The sequence below is a fragment of the Polyergus mexicanus genome, unplaced genomic scaffold (genome assembly GCF_030449975.1).
Source record: "Polyergus mexicanus isolate NDT 795.1 unplaced genomic scaffold, iyPolMexi1.0 SCAF_6, whole genome shotgun sequence".
Lineage (NCBI taxonomy): Eukaryota > Metazoa > Arthropoda > Insecta > Hymenoptera > Formicidae > Polyergus > Polyergus mexicanus.
The window spans coordinates 6,772,055-6,790,674 of NW_027223326.1; the positions used below are offsets into that span (position 1 = coordinate 6,772,055).

General features: G+C 32.3%; 3 protein-coding genes across 6 annotated transcripts; 2 read left to right on the plus strand and 1 right to left on the minus strand.

The window, feature by feature from the left end:
- The first annotated feature begins 393 nt into the window (after positions 1-393).
- On the plus strand, positions 394-1,195 carry Bbip1 (BBSome interacting protein 1). 2 transcript variants are annotated; one of them, XM_070298130.1, is made up of 2 exons: positions 394-752; positions 921-1,195. In XM_070298130.1, exon 2 carries the CDS (start codon positions 974-976, stop codon positions 1,193-1,195), a length of 222 nt encoding a protein of 73 aa, XP_070154231.1. In that variant the 5' UTR covers positions 394-752; positions 921-973. The 2 variants fall into 2 exon arrangements, with proteins under 2 accessions (XP_070154231.1, XP_070154230.1); XM_070298129.1 differs by having other exon boundaries at positions 394-511.
- A 70-nt stretch (positions 1,196-1,265) lies between these two features.
- LOC138934418 (LMBR1 domain-containing protein 2 homolog) lies at positions 1,266-4,650 on the plus strand. 2 transcript variants are annotated; one of them, XM_070298127.1, is made up of 10 exons: positions 1,266-1,439; positions 1,562-1,899; positions 2,051-2,261; positions 2,351-2,527; positions 2,608-2,785; positions 2,869-3,050; positions 3,126-3,365; positions 3,432-3,633; positions 3,720-3,848; positions 3,931-4,650. In XM_070298127.1, exons 1-10 carry the CDS (start codon positions 1,266-1,268, stop codon positions 4,170-4,172), a joined length of 2,073 nt encoding a protein of 690 aa, XP_070154228.1. In that variant the 3' UTR covers positions 4,173-4,650. The 2 variants fall into 2 exon arrangements, with proteins under 2 accessions (XP_070154228.1, XP_070154229.1); XM_070298128.1 differs by having other exon boundaries at positions 3,720-3,842.
- A 470-nt stretch (positions 4,651-5,120) lies between these two features.
- LOC138934417 (glycogen debranching enzyme) lies at positions 5,121-17,077 on the minus strand. Of its 2 annotated transcripts, none has more exons than XM_070298126.1 (25): positions 16,724-17,077; positions 14,799-14,931; positions 14,499-14,685; positions 14,212-14,416; positions 13,999-14,133; positions 13,677-13,895; positions 13,330-13,565; positions 13,025-13,237; positions 12,741-12,935; positions 12,497-12,626; positions 12,306-12,429; positions 11,792-12,057; positions 11,534-11,692; positions 11,246-11,454; positions 10,956-11,159; positions 10,641-10,873; positions 10,132-10,221; positions 9,868-10,045; positions 9,358-9,714; positions 9,108-9,255; positions 8,662-9,025; positions 8,369-8,577; positions 8,070-8,255; positions 7,705-7,941; positions 5,121-7,572 (listed from the first exon to the last, which is right to left on the minus strand). In XM_070298126.1, exons 2-25 carry the CDS (start codon positions 14,914-14,916, stop codon positions 7,507-7,509), a joined length of 4,668 nt encoding a protein of 1,555 aa, XP_070154227.1. In that variant the 5' UTR covers positions 14,917-14,931; positions 16,724-17,077; the 3' UTR covers positions 5,121-7,506. The 2 variants fall into 2 exon arrangements, with proteins under 2 accessions (XP_070154227.1, XP_070154226.1); XM_070298125.1 differs by lacking the exon at positions 16,724-17,077 and adding an exon at positions 15,614-15,741.
- Positions 17,078-18,620: the final 1,543 nt, after the last annotated feature.

Sequence of the window (18,620 nt, forward strand, 5' to 3'; positions counted from 1 at the left end):
TTTTAATATCTTATTTTTTTAAAATGTATTTTAATATATATATATATTTTTTTTAAATGTATTTTAATATTTTTTATTTTTCTCTTTGTATTCCAGTCTTTTTAAAACTTATTTTTTACATTTTCAGAGTTTTTGTTTTCTCCCACATTGCACATTTATTTTACTTTGAATATAAAAGATATTAAAAAGATCTCAGGTTTTATCAGTGTCAATCAATATATAAACGGAATATTTGTGTGTTGGATGCTCAACGAATATCGGAGCAGTATAAGATGATAAATTATCTCTGGTTATTAACTTGTACGACTGTAGATAACGATTTACCTACAATCGTTGCCGATTTTTTAGTTTTTAATTTCACTGTTGCTTCGCGACCTCCGTGTGTGCCTTGATAGCAGTAAATGCAAGTCCATGGCGATTCACGATTCCGTAAAGATCTGCTCCCCGTCTGTCTGGATCTGTCAGAAGGGATTCACGCGAATACGACAACCAGCTGCGATCCGAGTGTCACGTGCGTGTCTTATATTATTACCCAACAGAATTATACTTCGAGCTGTTTGACGATAAGAACACGCGAGGAGGAAATTAGCTTCAACGAGCGACAATTGCTAAGCATTTTATCAATTGTGTCAGATTAAATATATGCACAAGGATGTTGATGTCTCTTAACTTAAATTCCATTTACGTACCTTGTTCCCTCGATGTCTCTCTGTCACAATTGAAATAAATATAATTTGGTGTTTTGATTAAATGTACGTAACTTTTCCTTGTGTATTACAATTGATATCGTTCATTTTTCACATTATAAAAATGTGATATCATCAAATAGAATTTATTTTATATTTTACAATTATTTTTTCTTTGAAGGAAAATTATACTAGCACGAGTGAGATTATATCATGATATTTCTCTGCCATCAGGTATCGCAATGAAGATGTTATCAATTCACTGAGACGTCGCGGATCGACCAAAGATGTCAGAGTCTACAGACAATCAAGTCGAACAGTGCGACATAGTCCTTCCAAGACAAGGTCTATTATATCAGGAGGACACGTTGGATTATATACTCTGTAAACCGAAATTGATTCCATTAAAATCGGTCACTTTAGAAAAACTTGAGAAAATGCAAAGGGATGCAGAAATCAAAGTCAGAGAAGCACAAGAAGCAGAAACCAGTCCCAATATAAATGCATAAGTATATCAGCGATAGTTCGAAAACTTGTAGAATTCATTAGATATCACTGTCGCGTGAGATAAAAGGCAAGATGGTACTCGGTGCATTTCTGACGGAGATCATAGTGGCATTTTTGCTGGCTGCAACTTTGCTTTTCAAATATGGAAACGTGTTTCGCCATCACATTATAGTCACTGTCTCTGTATTGATAGCTTGGTATTTTTCTCTATTAATAATCTTCATATTACCTTTGGATGTCTCTTCGGTAATTATATAATTCAATATATATAATACACACACAAATTTGTACAATTTTTTTTTTTTTGGAGAATACAGCTTTTCTCTGGAATAATGGTAAAATAGTAAAGTAATATTTCATTTGTGCAGACTGTATTCAGACAGTGTGTAGAGCAGAATATACACAACAATACTAAAAATGTCGATAATACTACCTCTGTATCATTTGTCACATGTAAAGAACCTTGGCCGAATGTGCCAGATAATGTATTTCCGAATCTGTGGAGGATAGTCTACTGGACGTCACAATGCCTAACATGGTTGATACTCCCATTGATGCAATCTTATATAAAAGCAGGAGACTTCACCGTACGCGGAAAACTAAAATCTGCTTTAATAGATAATGCTATATATTATGGCAGTTATTTGTTTATATGCGGCATACTTTTAATATACATTGCATTAAAGCCAGGCTTAGATCTTGATGGGTGAGTTTTACTAGTTTATAATAAGTGTATTAAAATGAAAGATATTTATATTATAATATAGACAAATATGTGTAAAGTTTAAAACATTGTTAATATATATATATGTGCTTAGTGTACAAAAATAAAAATTAGGATATTTTTGTTCTTTCAGGCAAAAATTGAAAGCCATAGCATCATCTGCGTCCAACACATGGGGCTTATTTTTATTGGTTTTATTACTTGGATATGCCCTTGTAGAGGTACCTCGAGGATTATGGAATGGCTGCAAACCTGGATATACTTTAAATTATAGCTATTTCAAGGTAGCGAAATTAAGCTTAGACAAATGCGAAGCGGAAGAAACAGTAGATGATATACTTGAGGTATACAGGATAATATTATTTACAAAATGCATTTGTAATGTGAGAATTCTGCAAAATTTTGTGTAATGAATAAAAAAATGCCATTTTAGTCACTACAAATTGCAACAGTATCTATTGGGCCTGGTCATCCGTTCCATTGTAACTTGGAAACTATTTTTCAAAAGATACCCGCAGAATTGAAAGATAGAATGAATAGAAGACAACTGCCAGATGATACCCCAACAGATACACCCACTGAAAAATCTCTAATTCGGTTACATAGACAGGTTCATATTGCAGCAAATACATGTTATAATATCACAACACATTTATATTTCTAACATATTACTATCGTTTTTTGTTTTAGACCATAAAAGCGTTGCAGACTTTACAACGTATAGAGACTCAATGGGGTATTTTAGTGGACAAGATCTTTGATTTGGAAGATGTAGCGAAAAATCAAGTGAGTCATGATAAAAGATTTAAACAGTCTTTTCCTACACATCGGTCGCTTCCATTTCGTATTATTTACAATCCTGTTGTTGGTAAGTATAACAGCTTTGTTTTTTTTAATAATTTAATATAGTTTGCAGTTTTTGATTTTATGATTTTACAATTTATTTTTCAGAATGGTACTGGAAATGTATCGTGAAGGATTATGTCTTGAAGATAGCTGCTATTTGCGCTGGCTGTTTGTCAGTAGCTGTCGTATGGTCAGAAGTAACATTCTTCAACAAGTCTCCTGTGTTATCGTTATTTGCTCAATTTCTGAATTTAGCAAAAAGAAACTACGATTATTTTACCATAGAGGTAAAATAATTTGTATTTAATATTTCACATATATATCTTGCCATTTATTATCGCGTCTATATATTTGATTTTCAGGTACTATCTACATTGATTATCGCATATCTTTGCTACTGCGCTTATTCTACCGTCTTAAAGATCCGAGTATTGAATCTCTATTACTTGGCACCTCACCATCAAACAAACGAGTATAGTCTGATATTCAGCGGTATGATGCTGTGTCGTTTAACCCCGCCCATGTGTCTTAACTTCCTGGGACTTATTCACATGGATTCTCATATAATCAAGACTCATATTCTGGAAACACACTATACACAGGTAATATTATTTAAATAATCTGTAGACTTTCTTTCTCTATCATACCATTTTTTCATTTCTTCTCAGGTAATGGGTCATATGGATGTTATCTCTATAATATCCGATGGATTTAATGTGTACTTTCCTATGGCGATTCTGGCATTCTGCTTAGCGACATACTTTAGTATAGGTAGTAGACTGCTTTCCATGCTAGGTTTTCAACAATTCCTCGATGATGATGAATTCACGACAGACCTCGTAGATGAAGGAAGAGAGCTTATAAAAAGAGGTATTATTAAATCAAGAAAATATTTTTTATAATTATGTTTATAATTTTCTAACAGAACAGGAAATGACATTTTCTTATTACTCTAGAGAAACGCAAACGACAAAGAGCGGAAGATTCTATATACAGACGACGCGAATTGCAAGAGAGATTCAATATTTCAGTGGGTTCAGGATCGCGTTACAGGACATCCCGACAAAGCACAGATACTGGTATGTGTAAGTAGTATGTTATATATGATATAAATTATACATATCGTGTATATAATATATTATTATTAATAATTAAATCTTTTTATAGTACGGCCGTTAAAACGAGATGAATCGATTGAATCGGCAAGAGCAGGTCTGTTGCATGATTTCGATCCTGCGGATTATTACATCGGTATGACATTTGGCGGGGAGAGTTACGGTGCGAATAATCATTACGATGGGGAGAATCAAGAGGATAATGATTCATACAATCTGAGTAACACGAGGGCATTCCCCACGAGTACAAGTCGCGTGGGTCCTCCGCCGAGAGGATTGTTCGATGATATTTAAAAGCTAGCAGTTTTTCTCGTAGATGCAGCTCAGGTGCAAGAATCATATGTAAATTGGCTTTTAGAGATTTACACGACATTTATATCGAGCGATGCGACGATTTGTTGGTACGATAAATCATAAAAATATTGAATTACATAATAGCACAAGAGTGAATCTTATTAAACGGGACGTAAAAATATTTAGAGACTTTACGTGCCTGTAACATTTTGAATCCTAAATAGCAGCACGAATTAAAAAATTAAAATTGTATCATTATAAAATACATTTATATAACTTATTATACACGTATGAACAAGGAAATTAAGAAGTCGCGCGCGCGTGGGTGCTGAAATAGAAACACTTTTTTTTTACAAGAAACTATAACAATTAAGTACGGCGAATAGAATCTGCGAATGCGACAAACATATTCCGATTTAGTACCAATATGTATATTTATTACGTTCATTAGAGAATAAATATATTTTTATCTCTTGATTATCTCTTTAAGTTTTGTATAGTTTGGCTTATGTCAAAGTTAATAAATAATTTTTATACATTTTTTTTAATCATTTTTTAAATCTATGCAAAGCAATATTATTCATTAATACCTAACTTTTTATCAATAATCTAAATATCTTTTTAATAGTTTATTTATACACAATTATTAATCTTTCTCTTGATACCATAATCTTTACATTTTCAACTTGTCTTATGATTTATATAAAGATATGACAACTTAAACATATAATGAATTAATCCTTTGTTTTATATACTTGAAAACTTATTTGTATTTTATTTGTTCTATTTATTTTATAGTATATATCTGAATAATTCATATTAAGAAGTTCTATAAGAAGGAACAGAGAATTATCAGAAATGGCATAAAAGAGAAAACTTAGGCTACATGATGATAGGAAAATTTAATAAGAACAAATCAGTGTATGTAACAATAATAAAATACTTCAGTGTAAAAATATGCGCCTTGAATAATTTACAAAGTCAAATATTTCGGCATTTTATATCTTGTAAAAGATGAATATCGATGAATATAATAATAAAACTTTTAATGTCAGCTAGAATTTTCGTCATTTTATTATAGATTATACTTTATTTATTACATATCATTTTTCATATTATATATCTCTCTTCCCCCTTTTATAATATATACCCAAATACATTACATATATAACATACAGAATCTACAACTTTAATCCATGAGATTTATTTTTACCTGAGAATTTTAAAAAATACCTTAATAAAAATTTTCTTTGTGTTTTTCCTTATTCCTTACACATGTACTAAACTGTATAAACTTCTATTTACGATTTATATGTATAAATCTATTATATATCAATGAGTATCTCACAAATAAGAGGCATTATTAAAGCCAATTCCTCCTTGCATATAATGTTATAGATGCAGTTAATTACAAGAATTATTAAACATTCAATATATCAATAGATAACAAAAGAGCTAAATTTTCGATTTTTTTTTCAAATTATTTGAACACATGTCGATTATTTTACAATCTTAACAAAGTTATTTAAAATGACAAACATTGCTTTGCCTGTAGATTTGGAAGACATATGTAAAATATGATAAATTATAAACGATTATAGATAGGAACGATAAATTATAAACGATTAGAAATGATAAATTATAAATGTAGGAATTTATATACGAGTTAAAATTTGTATAATGCATATCTGTCACATATAATTCGATAGACACAGAGACAATTTGTAGTTTTCATTTTCGCTCATAGTTTGCAAATTTAATCGTTAAGATTAGTTAATAATTTTTATACTACAGAATACACATTTTCTTGTCATTAATGAATTGGTGAATTAGGATTATATAAAAACTGATAGCATATTTAATAAACACGTTTAAAATATATATACGTTTAAATATATATATATATATATAAATATATTTAATAATAAAATATGAACTGTTACGCATATATACGATTTTCTTGATTCTGTAAATATTTTGGCGATTACGTTTCGAGATATAAATGTAACGTTAAATTAATGACAATAAATGTATCGTGTAGTATAGCATCTAATGTATACAAAGCAATGTGTGATTAAATTTCTTAGTTATCTCATAATTTCAATATATTTATCAAATAGTCGGGCAAGAACTAGGTAAAATAAACAATGTAAAATGTAATGCTCACGAGAATAAGAAATGATAACGCGTAAGCTATTAATATTCTGACAATCCTTATGCGTTCCGAAGCTCTATTTTCAGTATTTTTTTTATAACCATAACTTGCCAATTCTGGCGCTAGTAATAATGGTTCCGACAACAATAAGCTTGATCTATTCCGTCGATATTTGTTGTCCTTCGATTCGTGCATCAGATAAATTGGCGAGTTTTGCAAATCGTCGTTATCACAGCTAATGCGTCTCGTGCAACTTATCATAGTATTACTATCGCGATAAAATGTCATGGATGCGCAGCCGACTTTCGATATTCTTACATAATGGTTATTCACATAACGATGATATAGCTGGGTGTTTACGATAATGTCGCGGCAAGGGTAATTTAAAACGTAAATATGCGGCTTCAATAGCGATCTCAGATCGAAGACATCTCGGGGCCAGCAGGGAGAATAAAATATACCCGCAGCATTGGTTTTTGCGCAATTGTAAATCAACATGTAGTCTTGCAGATTTCGATCATATCGCAAGCGGAGATTATCGTCAGCTGGATCCTCTCGTGGGTCGCGATATGCGAAGCACGAGACGTCATCGCGTTGACACAGAACCACCTCTATGGCGAACAACGATTCCTTTGTGTATATTAAACGATCGGTATACACTGGACTGTATTTCATTCTCGCGCATTCCTCGCAGATTTCATGCCGCGGAAAGTACAGTGTATCTATTAAAGCCTTCGTCGTGCTGGGATTATACCTCTCATAGTAATCTTGAATGTCGTACTTGTGCGAACTATTATATGGCTCCTTAATCCCTCTAATTTCTTCGTAAACGTGCGACAAGGTTCGAACACCCGTTCGAGCTTCATTCTTTCCGTCGTCATTTTCCAACGTTGCGTATTGTCGATTGTAATTCTTTGCTTTCCATTCAGTCTCGAAACATATTTCGTTTCTTGCAGATATGATATCAGTAGTGTCTACAATTTGTGCATCTGTTAAATTTATGTGCGTACCAATATGATATGCGTGTGTTTCCAATGTGCGCGGTGTCGCTATTGCTCCGGTAGGAAAGCGTACATTCGTGTCATCCGCTTTGCTCAAAGTGTTACTATTATATTTTAATTGTTCTAGTTTTAATTGCTCTAAATCTAATTGGCGGTGGTGAACACACGCAAAGTGATATCAATTCCCGAATCTCATTTCTTCGGATCCTAATTCTCGTTTAATCTTCTGCAAGTCATAGAGAACCTGGATTCCAACAGACAGATATAAAAAATGATAAAGTATTACACAAACAATGCTTCCAAATAATGACACTCATTCGTATAATTATATCAATTAATAAGAAATAACGTATGTGTATTCATTGTGAATACAAACCTCTATTATACTCGAGGCACTCCATGCTTGAGTACGACAACTATCCTTACAATAACTTCCATCCTTATTGGTGAGCTCGGGTAGACCTCTCCAATGAGTAGTAGATGCTTCAATAAAATGTCGTGAAATGATAGCTTCCGTCGACTCGACCGTACGACGTAACTCGTCCTTTTCGCCGATTAATGATGCAAAATGTAAACGTGCTCGCAGAAAATATCCTATCGGCCAGAGCCATTCCTAAAAAGAATATCAAATTAGAAATACAGATTTTATACGCAAGAGGAATAAATTCATCTCAACCTCCATTTTTTCAATCTTTATATATATCTAGAGAAATTTGCGATAATGATTGTGAGAATACTCACGGGCCCCTGATGATAATTCCATCCTTGCGCTACTTTGGTATCGGTACCATCATTGGAGTTATCATAATAACCATTGTATGCCCAATCCGCAGGATCCAAGGTCTTCATTCCCAATGGGCCTAACAGTATTTCTTCCGCTTTCTTCAGTGCGGTCCAAGCATGATGAGGATCAAACAATTCCGGAGCCTATTTAAGTAGACATTATAAATATAGTTATAGCTATTATGAATTTTTTTATATAGAAAACACTATACTCATTCTTTTACAGGAGATTTGTCATAGAATATTGTAATACTCACGACAATCATAGCGATAGGGAAGTTGGGTCGCAACTGATAATCTGCCCATTGTTGTGTCGCTCCATGACTATCTTTGAATATACCTCGCCGATGAATCAAATCGGGTCTCAATTCACCCTGCGTCGGAGTCTCGTTCACGTAAAAGTATTTTTCGAAGTTTGCCTGAATTCTATCGGCCCATTGCTTGTAACTCCAAGTTATTATTTTTTCTGCGCGGTTCAGGTGATAGTTATAATCAGGGATAATGCGTCGTTGATTACATAATTACAGTGAGGTATTTTTGATATTCTTACCGTCGCGACTTTTACGCTGAACACTGCCATACGGGAAAAGATTCTGCTTGTACAATTCAGCCAGAAAAGTGAGGACGCACTTGCTCAATCCGACTAACTCCACGGCGGAACCGTCTCTGGGAGTTGCCGGCTTGCCTTTGTTACCGGCTTTCTGGGAAGATCCCATCTTATCCATCCAGGTGCCGCAATTGGCATCGTTCCCGCCAAAAACGAAACCTGTGTCAGGGTGAACTCCGATTTGATTATTGAATCCGCGATCCGTCATATGCTCGTCGATTTGTTTTCCAGCGTTTCTTTCCCGGAAGCAAAGACCTTGAAAGTGTATCGTGAGAGCTTCTTGGATTATTTCGTGTAACGGTTGATCCTGAAACCGTTTTTACAAATCACATGAGATGCAATCTTAATTGTTGAAGTTGTAAAATAGTTGCTTTTACATGTCGACTTACATATTGTCCCGCAGGCAAAGCTGATGAATCATCAGTCGGGAATAATCTTGAAACTTTGTCGGAAAGGATGTTCAAACCATCTGGAACTTCCTCAGTGTAACATTTTATGGTGTAGAGCCACCACCATACTGCGTCACGGCAATTGTATCTATTATAGAATAAAATCAAAAAATAAAGCTCAGATCAATCGAAGCTTCCTAATGTACTGTTTTAAAACAGCGTAATATATTCTCTGAAGATATAACTATACCTTGCATTGCTTCCTTTATCGAGTAAATTTGGTATTAGGCCGTGTCGCAAAGTTCCGGCAAATCCGAGAATTATGAATCTCGCTTCGACATGTCTGCCCGTTAGAAGTAACAATCCTCTCAGAGCGATGAAGGTATCTCTACCCCAATTTCTCATGTAGCCTATTGTGAAATGTGGCAAGCCTGCTGACAACGTTAAACACATCTGCTTAGTTTCTCCGTCGCAGAGTTTAGTCTTCGGCTTAGGCTGATTGAGATTCGGCGATAAATCTGGCAATTGTGATGATCTTACTATACCGCCTACTTGTACCGAGACCAAGCTTAATAAGTTAATGAACGTAGTTCCATCTTTTATAAAGCTGGAATAATATATTTTCATTAGTAGCAAATAATATAAAATACATGATTAAAATTCTTTCAATTTTTACACACATAAAAAACGAAGAATTTATAAATTTATTTTAACGAGATTTTGAAATATCGATCTCTAAAATATTTAGACCTATATTTACTTTGACATTAGACTGTAGCAATGATCTAAAAGATTCATATAAACATTCACGATTATAACATCAAAATAACTCGGCACCAAGTATCTCGGAATTAATTTTAATGGTTCCAAAGCTTGCTCAAGCCATATCCCAAGGGGTTTAGTACCATCATCTTCTTTTAGACGTTGCCACACATAATCTGTCAATTTTTCAAACATTTTTCATTACATACTCATGTTATTACTATGTAGAACTATTTATCGAAAACAGTTTCTGTTGTATTACCTATTAACCAGTTGCCCTGTCTAATATTGGCGCATAGAGGATGTCCTAGATCGTTATTCGGACGAATATCAGCCATTAAGGATACAATACCTGATTTTGAAAATGGAGCGTTGTTAAACAATATGAGTAAAATATATATGCTAAAACTATGTAAATCTTAGAATTATAAAAAAAATGTAAAATATTTATAAGATACAATAGGCTCTCAAGAGTGTAATTAAAATAAATAAAATAAAAGGGCAATAAGAGCCACGCGCAGTAATTAGGGTGCAAAAATAGTTTATTATAATGTGTCAATATAAAGCACAGGACGTACGTTCTGGTTTTAATTTAATTTAATTTTTTATTAAAATTGCGCCGAAGATGAGCCGAAGAATGGGACTGAAACGTACGCCCTGTGCTTTATATTGAGGCATTATAATAAACTATTTTTGCGCCCAAATGACTTTGCGTGGCTTTTATTGCCCTTTTATTTTATTTATTTTGAAGTATTTATATATTCATAACACCTTGCAATCCAGCATATACCAAATATCCATATCCTGGTACATCGTACGCTCCAAATCTACCACGTGTTTCCTCTCGTTCTTCCTCATCGCATCTATATAAAACTTTATTCAAATCTGAGAAATCCATACAAGAAATTATGTTATGTAAATCTGATTTCTCGTTGGAAGTGATCTGCGAGATAGTATTTTGAAGTTTTATTAAAGCAGGTTTTATATTCGCGTGAAGCGCCACTCTGTAAAATTAAATGCGTTACAAGTTAGTATAGTACATTTTTATCGCTAGGCTCGATATATTTTAAAGAAGAAAATTTATACCGTATAGCTATAACAGAACCGGGTTGAAAGTTTACAAAGTTGAGTTGGGTGTTTTTAGGATCGCCTGAATCCACCTTCTCGATTATCGTAGAGTCGCAGCATTGTATGTGCTGTTTAAGATTTAACGTATATTCGCATAATCCGTTTATAAAATTTGTATGTTTTGTATATTTTTGTGGTAAGCAGAAAGGTGATTTCCCATTTCTGTATATAAAGTAATATTTATATAGATTAATGAACTTTTTTTTAATAATGAACTTTTTCTCTTAAAAATAAAATCTGTTGCTTACTTGGTATCTATATGGGAAAGTGATGCTTCCAAAATAATTTCCTCCACTACACCCTCCACTATCAAAGGTCTTATGTGTCTTCTCAGGTCATGAGCGTTCGAATCCGGATGTTTAAATGCCGTAAACGCAACCAAAACTACACTCTCGTGACTAGTCGGCGAATGTCTCGTTACAGCTACTATATCACTGTCCATTTGATCGACAAATACCTATAAAAATAAATTTATTATTAGTAGCCAATACATTAACTCTTTATTGCACACATGCATCAATACAAATAATTTATACCTGCGAAAATTTTTCTTGGCCAAGCATATAATGTAGATCGTTCAATGCCTTTTTGGCTTCAATTATACCGATTTTTGAATTAACACATTTAATATTATTCATCGGATCATCATTATCCAACCAGGAAGTGTATTGTCTTTCTTCATCTACTACATGTATCTGGAAAAAAAAAAAAATCTCTAATTTTTTATAGTATACGTTAACAAGATTTAAGAATAAAAATTTGTGCAAACATTCAAGTTTTATCTTCCAACTTACGTGATGGGGCACTAATTCATCGTAACCGCGATTACTGCCACTGGCACAGCACGCCATCGATACAAGAGCAGCGCTTGGGAGTAAATCGAAAGTACTTCGTTTCTGCACTGGACTGGGATTGTCGTGAGTCACGTCTAGGAACAGAGCATGAGCTATGCTCGGCACTAACGGCCGTTTTCGTGACTGCAGAAATGCTCCAACTGGTTCTCCTCCATATCGATAAACCAATCTTCCTTCTTCATGGCTATCCCATGCTGACATAGCTTCTACAATTTAAAGCTTCTAATGTATCTTCTCATTTTATGACACTTATAATATATTTAGTATATAACTGTTTTCTAAAAATATGAAAAACGGTTTAAGAAAGAATAGTATTTCGACTTTCGACATGTAGAAAGATTGCTAGATACTTTTGCATTCATTCTGAAGAATAATCTGTTTACAATGCTTGGCTGTCTGTGGAAAGTAATATTAGCATGTAGATTAGATTTATAGTATATAAATAAATGACAACCTCTGATTAAAGAAGTAATGCCAAGACGATTTACAAAGATGTTATCTTTTTGATCGGAATTGGTGAATAATTCCGCGACAACATAGAGATTTGGACGGATACGTCGCGCAGCGTCAAGAATATACTGCAAAGAGAATCGTGTTATTCAGTAAACATTCTAGTATCAAAGTTGCAATAGAATTACGACATACTTCAGCGACGGGGATCGGTGTGGAATGGCAATTGTCCAATCGAACACCATCAAATATTTGCGCCGTTTGTTCTACATAAGCTGTCATATGTTGCCACAAGAATGGACAATCTTCTGGTTGCTTCCCATATCTGTAATAGTTACATTAATTGTATGCCGCAAATTGTAAATTATAATTTATATTAAACTTTCCACTAATGATATATCGAGAAAATTGGAAGATTATTTAACACGGACACTTTTACCTGAGTTTCACACTATCTCCCCAAGCAATAAGTTCTCTTCGAATGTAGACATTAGAATCAGGTTCTGCAAAATTCTTCAAAGGATCGCTATTCATGACCCAACCATTGTGAGCCATAAGATAACGTCCATTATCTGAATACATTATATCTTCTCTTTCTGACAAAGATGCAGGTGCTCCATAATCAGTGAAGTATCTATAGAATATAAATTTGTCATATCAAGAAATATACATAAGTGATTTTACAAGACTTTATAATATTTAGATATACAAGTAAAATTATACCTAGGAACAAGAGGATTCTTTTCGCTAATTTCCTTAATTCTTGGCCCATCACATTGTACTCTAAAGTATCTTATACCAGCAATAACATTTTCAATGGCAGCATTCAGATGGTTTTGTACATTGTTGCTAATAGCTTCGTTGAGTTCTTGTAATTTATTCTTCAAGTCCTCTGCGCATCGTTTCAAACGAGTCTCCTCGTCGAAACAATCAGCTCTATGTAAAATAAAAGAATTATACATAAAAAGATCTGCACAGAAATTTGTAATCAAATATTTAACCATATTATCTCATCTTGTATATTTTACCTGTATATATTATACTTGTTCAAAGCAAGTTGCATGTTTATGATTGATTTCAATCTGCGGAAATCGGGATCTTGAACTATCGAAATGTTTTCAGTTTTCGTATTATTCACATCTTGCGGCATTTCATTGCGCGCCAAATTCAAGAATTCCGATATAACTTCGTTAATATCGACGATGTACATCTCGTGTATCTTTACAAGCGGTAAGAAATATGTGTGGAGAGCGTGACGAATCGCCTGAAAACAAAGTGCATGTAGAAAATGAAGCAAAACCGATAAAATACGATAAAGAACAAAAATTGTATTATATTGTAGTAACGTTAACGGGTGAAATAATTTGTAACTTACATTCAAATGATCTTCAGTGTCGACCACGGTAGGAATACCTTTAAATTCCCATTCTCCAGCAGCCACTTGTATCGTTAATTCAAACAATACTGCATCCAAAATATACGCTGGACGTAAATGAGGACTATTAATACAGTTGTACGTACATTCTGGATGAGAAAGTAGAAACGGACTCTCGTTTGCGGTATGATTTAGAACAATATCACATATACTTAACATCTATAAAGTATAAGATAATTAAAGAAAATATGTTTATATATATTAAAGAAATACGCGTTTTGTTTTATTCCTGATAAGGATATTCTTGAAGCTAATAATTTACCTCCCATTCGGTTCGCATTTTGTTTACAAATTGCTCGATATCATTGTAAGTAACTATCTGATTGTTTTCATTAAAAACAGGATTGAGTTTCATTTGATTCTTCAGGCTGTATGACGATTTAGAATGTCCCAATTCCTAAAATGTATCAACGAGCTCGTATTTATTACGAAATTTTATTTTTTATACATTATATATTAATTCTGCTAACATTACCTGTATTGGCGTAAAATGGATCATATTATATCCAGAATTTCGCGCCACCAATAATTTATCTTCCCATGTAGAGAAAGGTCCTAAACACTTTGCCAAAACTGTTTGGACTTGGAGGCAATCTAAAGGTAATTCCTTCTCATGTTCGCCTACTTTCAGTTCAGGATCCACAAGTAGATATCCAGATGCAACAGGTTTTATATGCCCCCTGATTATGCAAAACAGATATATTTTGTTATTAAGAAATAAAACCATGTAAATAGCTGTTTATAATAATATTTAATACTTACTGATCACTGATATAATAATGGAATGAACCGGGCAAAGTTAAATATATACTAGCTGATTCGTCAACCCATTGCAATTGATAGTAAGTATGCCTCTCAAATCTTCCCTCATTCGATAATGGATGATTTATAAAAACATCAAGTTTTTTTCCAAGAAGGGAAGCCCCGAGTCTAAATTCAACTTTCCATCCTGTGTGAGAAATTTCATTTAAGATAAAAGCATATTATAATAATAGAAAAAAATAGCAAAATACAGTTAAAAAATTATATGTTTTAAAAGAAAAATAAAATTTCTTTAAAAACCTTTCTTCAATCTGTATAAGATCCCATCTAGATGTTCCCCATTGTTCACAGTTAAGATTCTTATTTGTTTATGATTTTCGGTTGTAGACTGTGGCGATAGACCGTCGACTTCTTGCATATTTTTAGTTGTTGTCTGTAATAATGAACAAAATTTTTATTAGATACATGGATAAAATGTCGTTTTTATTTTATCTCCATCAAATTGTAATATAATTCTTCCATAATCAAATATTTTGCTAGAGATTATTGATTTATATAATATTAGTTTATCATATTTATAATATGAAAGATATTTAAATATGAAAGAAATTGGGAAAACATATATATACAATGTAAAAATATAATTAAGCGATTTGATAATACAGAGCTTGTAAAAAAAAGTTCAAGAGAAACAATATTTTTTATCAAGAACAAGATTCGACGAACAGAGGGATCTTCTTAGAGATAATACTTACGTCTCAAACGTAGAAAATGGATATGTACTTAGCAGACAGAATATAAGCCTTAATATATAAATTATTGGCATAAAGCAGTTAGCAAGCGTGCATAATATTACGTTACAGTGTTCTGCTATGCGAACATATATAAAAGCCGCAGCTATTCTTACCCTACATATACTAGGATTACAATACAATAGTAATATGACAACTGCTTCCTGCCACAAGACTTGCTTCTGCTAATTCTAATAAATCTAGATAAGTACAGACAATCTATCACTCTCAAACAATTGTATTGCTAGAACTTTTTGCTAAGAATACATCTAATTTCAGAATGTTATATATTATTTAAATGTACATTTTTGCTGCAGAACTTACATTTTTTGATCCTACAATCACCCCTGTACGGATATAACGTAGAAAGTATCTATAAATCCTTAAGAGTATTCTTCTTATATTGTTAAGGAAGCGTCTTGTTTTCGAAGCCATTGTTAAAGCGAGTAAAAATCTAATTGCACTTAATTGACTGATGTAAAAAATTTACTAAAAAAATGATATCGCAGCATTTGCCAACATTTTACTACAAATGTGATTTAAACCCTTTATGCGTGCTACCTATAACAGATATATATATAATAAAAACTAGTAAAAACGTATTTATTAAATATAAATAAAATTATAAATAAAATATACTTACAATATACAAATAGTTAAACACAAAGAGATTTCTCAAATATCAATAATTTAAAATACTTGTGAAAGTTGCATTTTTTAATAAGATTTATGAAAAATTTTATATAGTAATTTGATTATATATAACAAAATAAGGAAAATCAGTACTTATCATGGGTATACTATATATATACATAAATATATATATATATAAATATATAGTAATGGATTAATAATCTTTATTAATATATTTTAATGTACAATACATAAATGACAGATACATACTTTGTAAAAGACAGACATTAATATAATTATGCAACATACATCATTGTTCTCTATGTATCATGCATATCCAGTTCATAGATAAAGGCAATATACATAAATTCATTTGTGTGATAAAAACCTAGGATGAAGTTAATCATGATTTAAGACAAGTAATAAGAAAGATGTCAACAAGCTATACAATTTCACATAAATGTAGTATTATAAAAAAATACATGTATAAGAAACAAAAACACAATATTATAAAATACATAATGTAACAATAATAATGACTATTAAATGATCAACGTGTTAAATATAAATTATCATTTGTGCCCACAGTGAAATAAATAATACGTACCACGAATACAAATACAGATATTAAAAGACAAACTGACAAACATTCTCGCAAGACACATTAAGCGAATTTCAGTTATAACTATAATTAAAATTTGATTAATACATGAATATTATATTAATACATGGGAGAAACGAGATATCCAACGTATTTATCAAAGAATTATATATTGCGTACGTTATTTGAAAATTTCCTACCTATAAAAATATCGATGGTAGAATGTAAAAACGATCGCGTAGCACACATGCGTTCTCATTCGAAAGATCGGTAGGAAAAGCTCGGCACACAAGTTGACCTCTGTTTTATTAAGGACAGTGCTGTGAAGGTCAACAAACACGCATGGCCGGGTAGATATGAGGGCAATCTCGACGGACTTCGAATTAACAAAACACACTTTTAAAATATAAGTTCAGTGCGATATGCGGGATTAATTGTGATGCAAGAGATCTCGCGAAGAAAATTGCATTCTTCTAAATATAACTGACATGACATATGATTGTCTTTGATTTTTATTACAGATTTTTGTGATGAAAAAACAAACACTTTGGTTCGAGGAAAATTTTATGGGTGCGTTCAAAATTTCACTCGACGAATGGAATAGTGTTTGATTGACCAATTAGAAGAGAGAAGTCTTCTGTTCTCATTGGTCAGTCGAAAGCTAATCTACTTCGACGAGTAAATTTTTGAACGCGACCAAAAGAGATCCTAATCTTGGCGGGAAAATTCAAAAATTAGTCTTATCGCGTGAAGATATGCAGATAGATTTATCAATTTTTATACAGGGTGTTACAGGTCAGGTAAATGAAACTTCAGAGTCATATAGGAAATTGAATTTGGAACAGAAAAGTTCCTATAAACATAAATCTGGACACTTCGTTAAAAAGTTATAGCTAATGTAAACTCTCTATAAATATAATTAGTCATGATCGAAATTTAATAAAAACATTTTATGTTTGCGTTTGCAATATTTGCACTACGAGTGTAGTGTTTACACAAAGATTATCGAAAGATGAATTTTTTCATTCTTTTGAGCTCATTTTCTTTTGAACGTCTTACCAGAATTAAATGAAATTGGTGTAATCCATACAGCACCGAAAGATTGCAGAAACGTTGCATAGACCTTGCATTGAAACATTGTAATATTGCATGGAAATTGCGAAATGTTTCTGCAATGTTACTGCAAGTCTGCGGCAACGTTGAAATGTCCGCCCTTAGAAATATTACAATATAATATTACAGTAACGTTACGGTGCAATGTATTTGTAATATTGAAATACGTTGCTACAAATATGCAGAACGCTTTAAATTTGATAGATAAACTTTGAAAATATATAAAGACATCCAAGAGAAATAAGAAAAAAAGATTGTGAATTTACGCAATTACGAGTTTTTTCTCTCTTGGATGTCTTTATACAATATATTCTCGAAGTTTATTTGTTAAAATCTGAAATATCGTGCATATTAAAAAATTATTATTAAATTTTTGGTTTTATATAGGAATGGAAACTATTTAACAATTTCCTGTTATCTAGTTAACATCGCTATTTTATAAATAATTTACAAGTTTAAGAAAATAGTAATGATTAAATAATTTCATTCATAAAAGTTAAAATTTTACTTATATAGATATTAGACTCTATTTTACATCTTAAGTAGACAATTAACGAATAATTTTAACTTTTTGGGGTATTTATGTATCCGATTACTGAACAATCAGTTCAATATCTGAATTCTCTGTGTTGGGATTGTATCGGATAAATTAAACTGATAAAAATAGTTATATCATTAATCTTATTAGCCGCTCTTTGCAAGCTTTATGTGTTTTATGTAATCATCGTGACTGAAACTTGAATGCGGGATAGATAACACAACGCGCGCCGCGTAGCGGTAAACAAATGAACTAGCGATTACCGAAAACTGTTTTTTGTGATGTTTTTGAAATGTTGCTGTAACATTCTCATAAAATATTACAATTATATGTTCCAATAATGTCTCAACAATATTATATTGCAACTTGCAAGATTGTAATATTACTGCAATGTAATTGCAACCCAGTAAGCAATTTGATAACAAATTGTTGCCAAATTGGCATCA

What these genes read in the sequence shown, in the direction of transcription:
- Bbip1 (XM_070298130.1), top strand. Translation starts at nt 974, where the DNA reads ATGTCAGAGTCTACAGACAATCAAGTCGAACAGTGCGACATAGTCCTT.
- LOC138934418 (XM_070298127.1), top strand. Translation starts at nt 1,266, where the DNA reads ATGGTACTCGGTGCATTTCTGACGGAGATCATAGTGGCATTTTTGCTG. An exon ending in TACCTTTGGATGTCTCTTCG is followed by an intron (nt 1,440 to 1,561) that starts GTAATTATATAA and finishes TCATTTGTGCAG; the next exon opens with ACTGTATTCAGACAGTGTGT. An exon ending in TGGAAACACACTATACACAG is followed by an intron (nt 3,366 to 3,431) that starts GTAATATTATTT and finishes ATTTCTTCTCAG; the next exon opens with GTAATGGGTCATATGGATGT.
- LOC138934417 (XM_070298125.1), bottom strand. Translation starts at nt 15,724, where the DNA reads ATGGCTTCGAAAACAAGACGCTTCCTTAACAATATAAGAAGAATACTC. An exon ending in CTTTGCCTGCGGGACAATAT is followed by an intron (nt 9,026 to 9,107) that starts GTAAGTCGACAT and finishes AAACGGTTTCAG; the next exon opens with GATCAACCGTTACACGAAAT. An exon ending in TCAGCGTAAAAGTCGCGACG is followed by an intron (nt 8,578 to 8,661) that starts GTAAGAATATCA and finishes TGAACCGCGCAG; the next exon opens with AAAAAATAATAACTTGGAGT.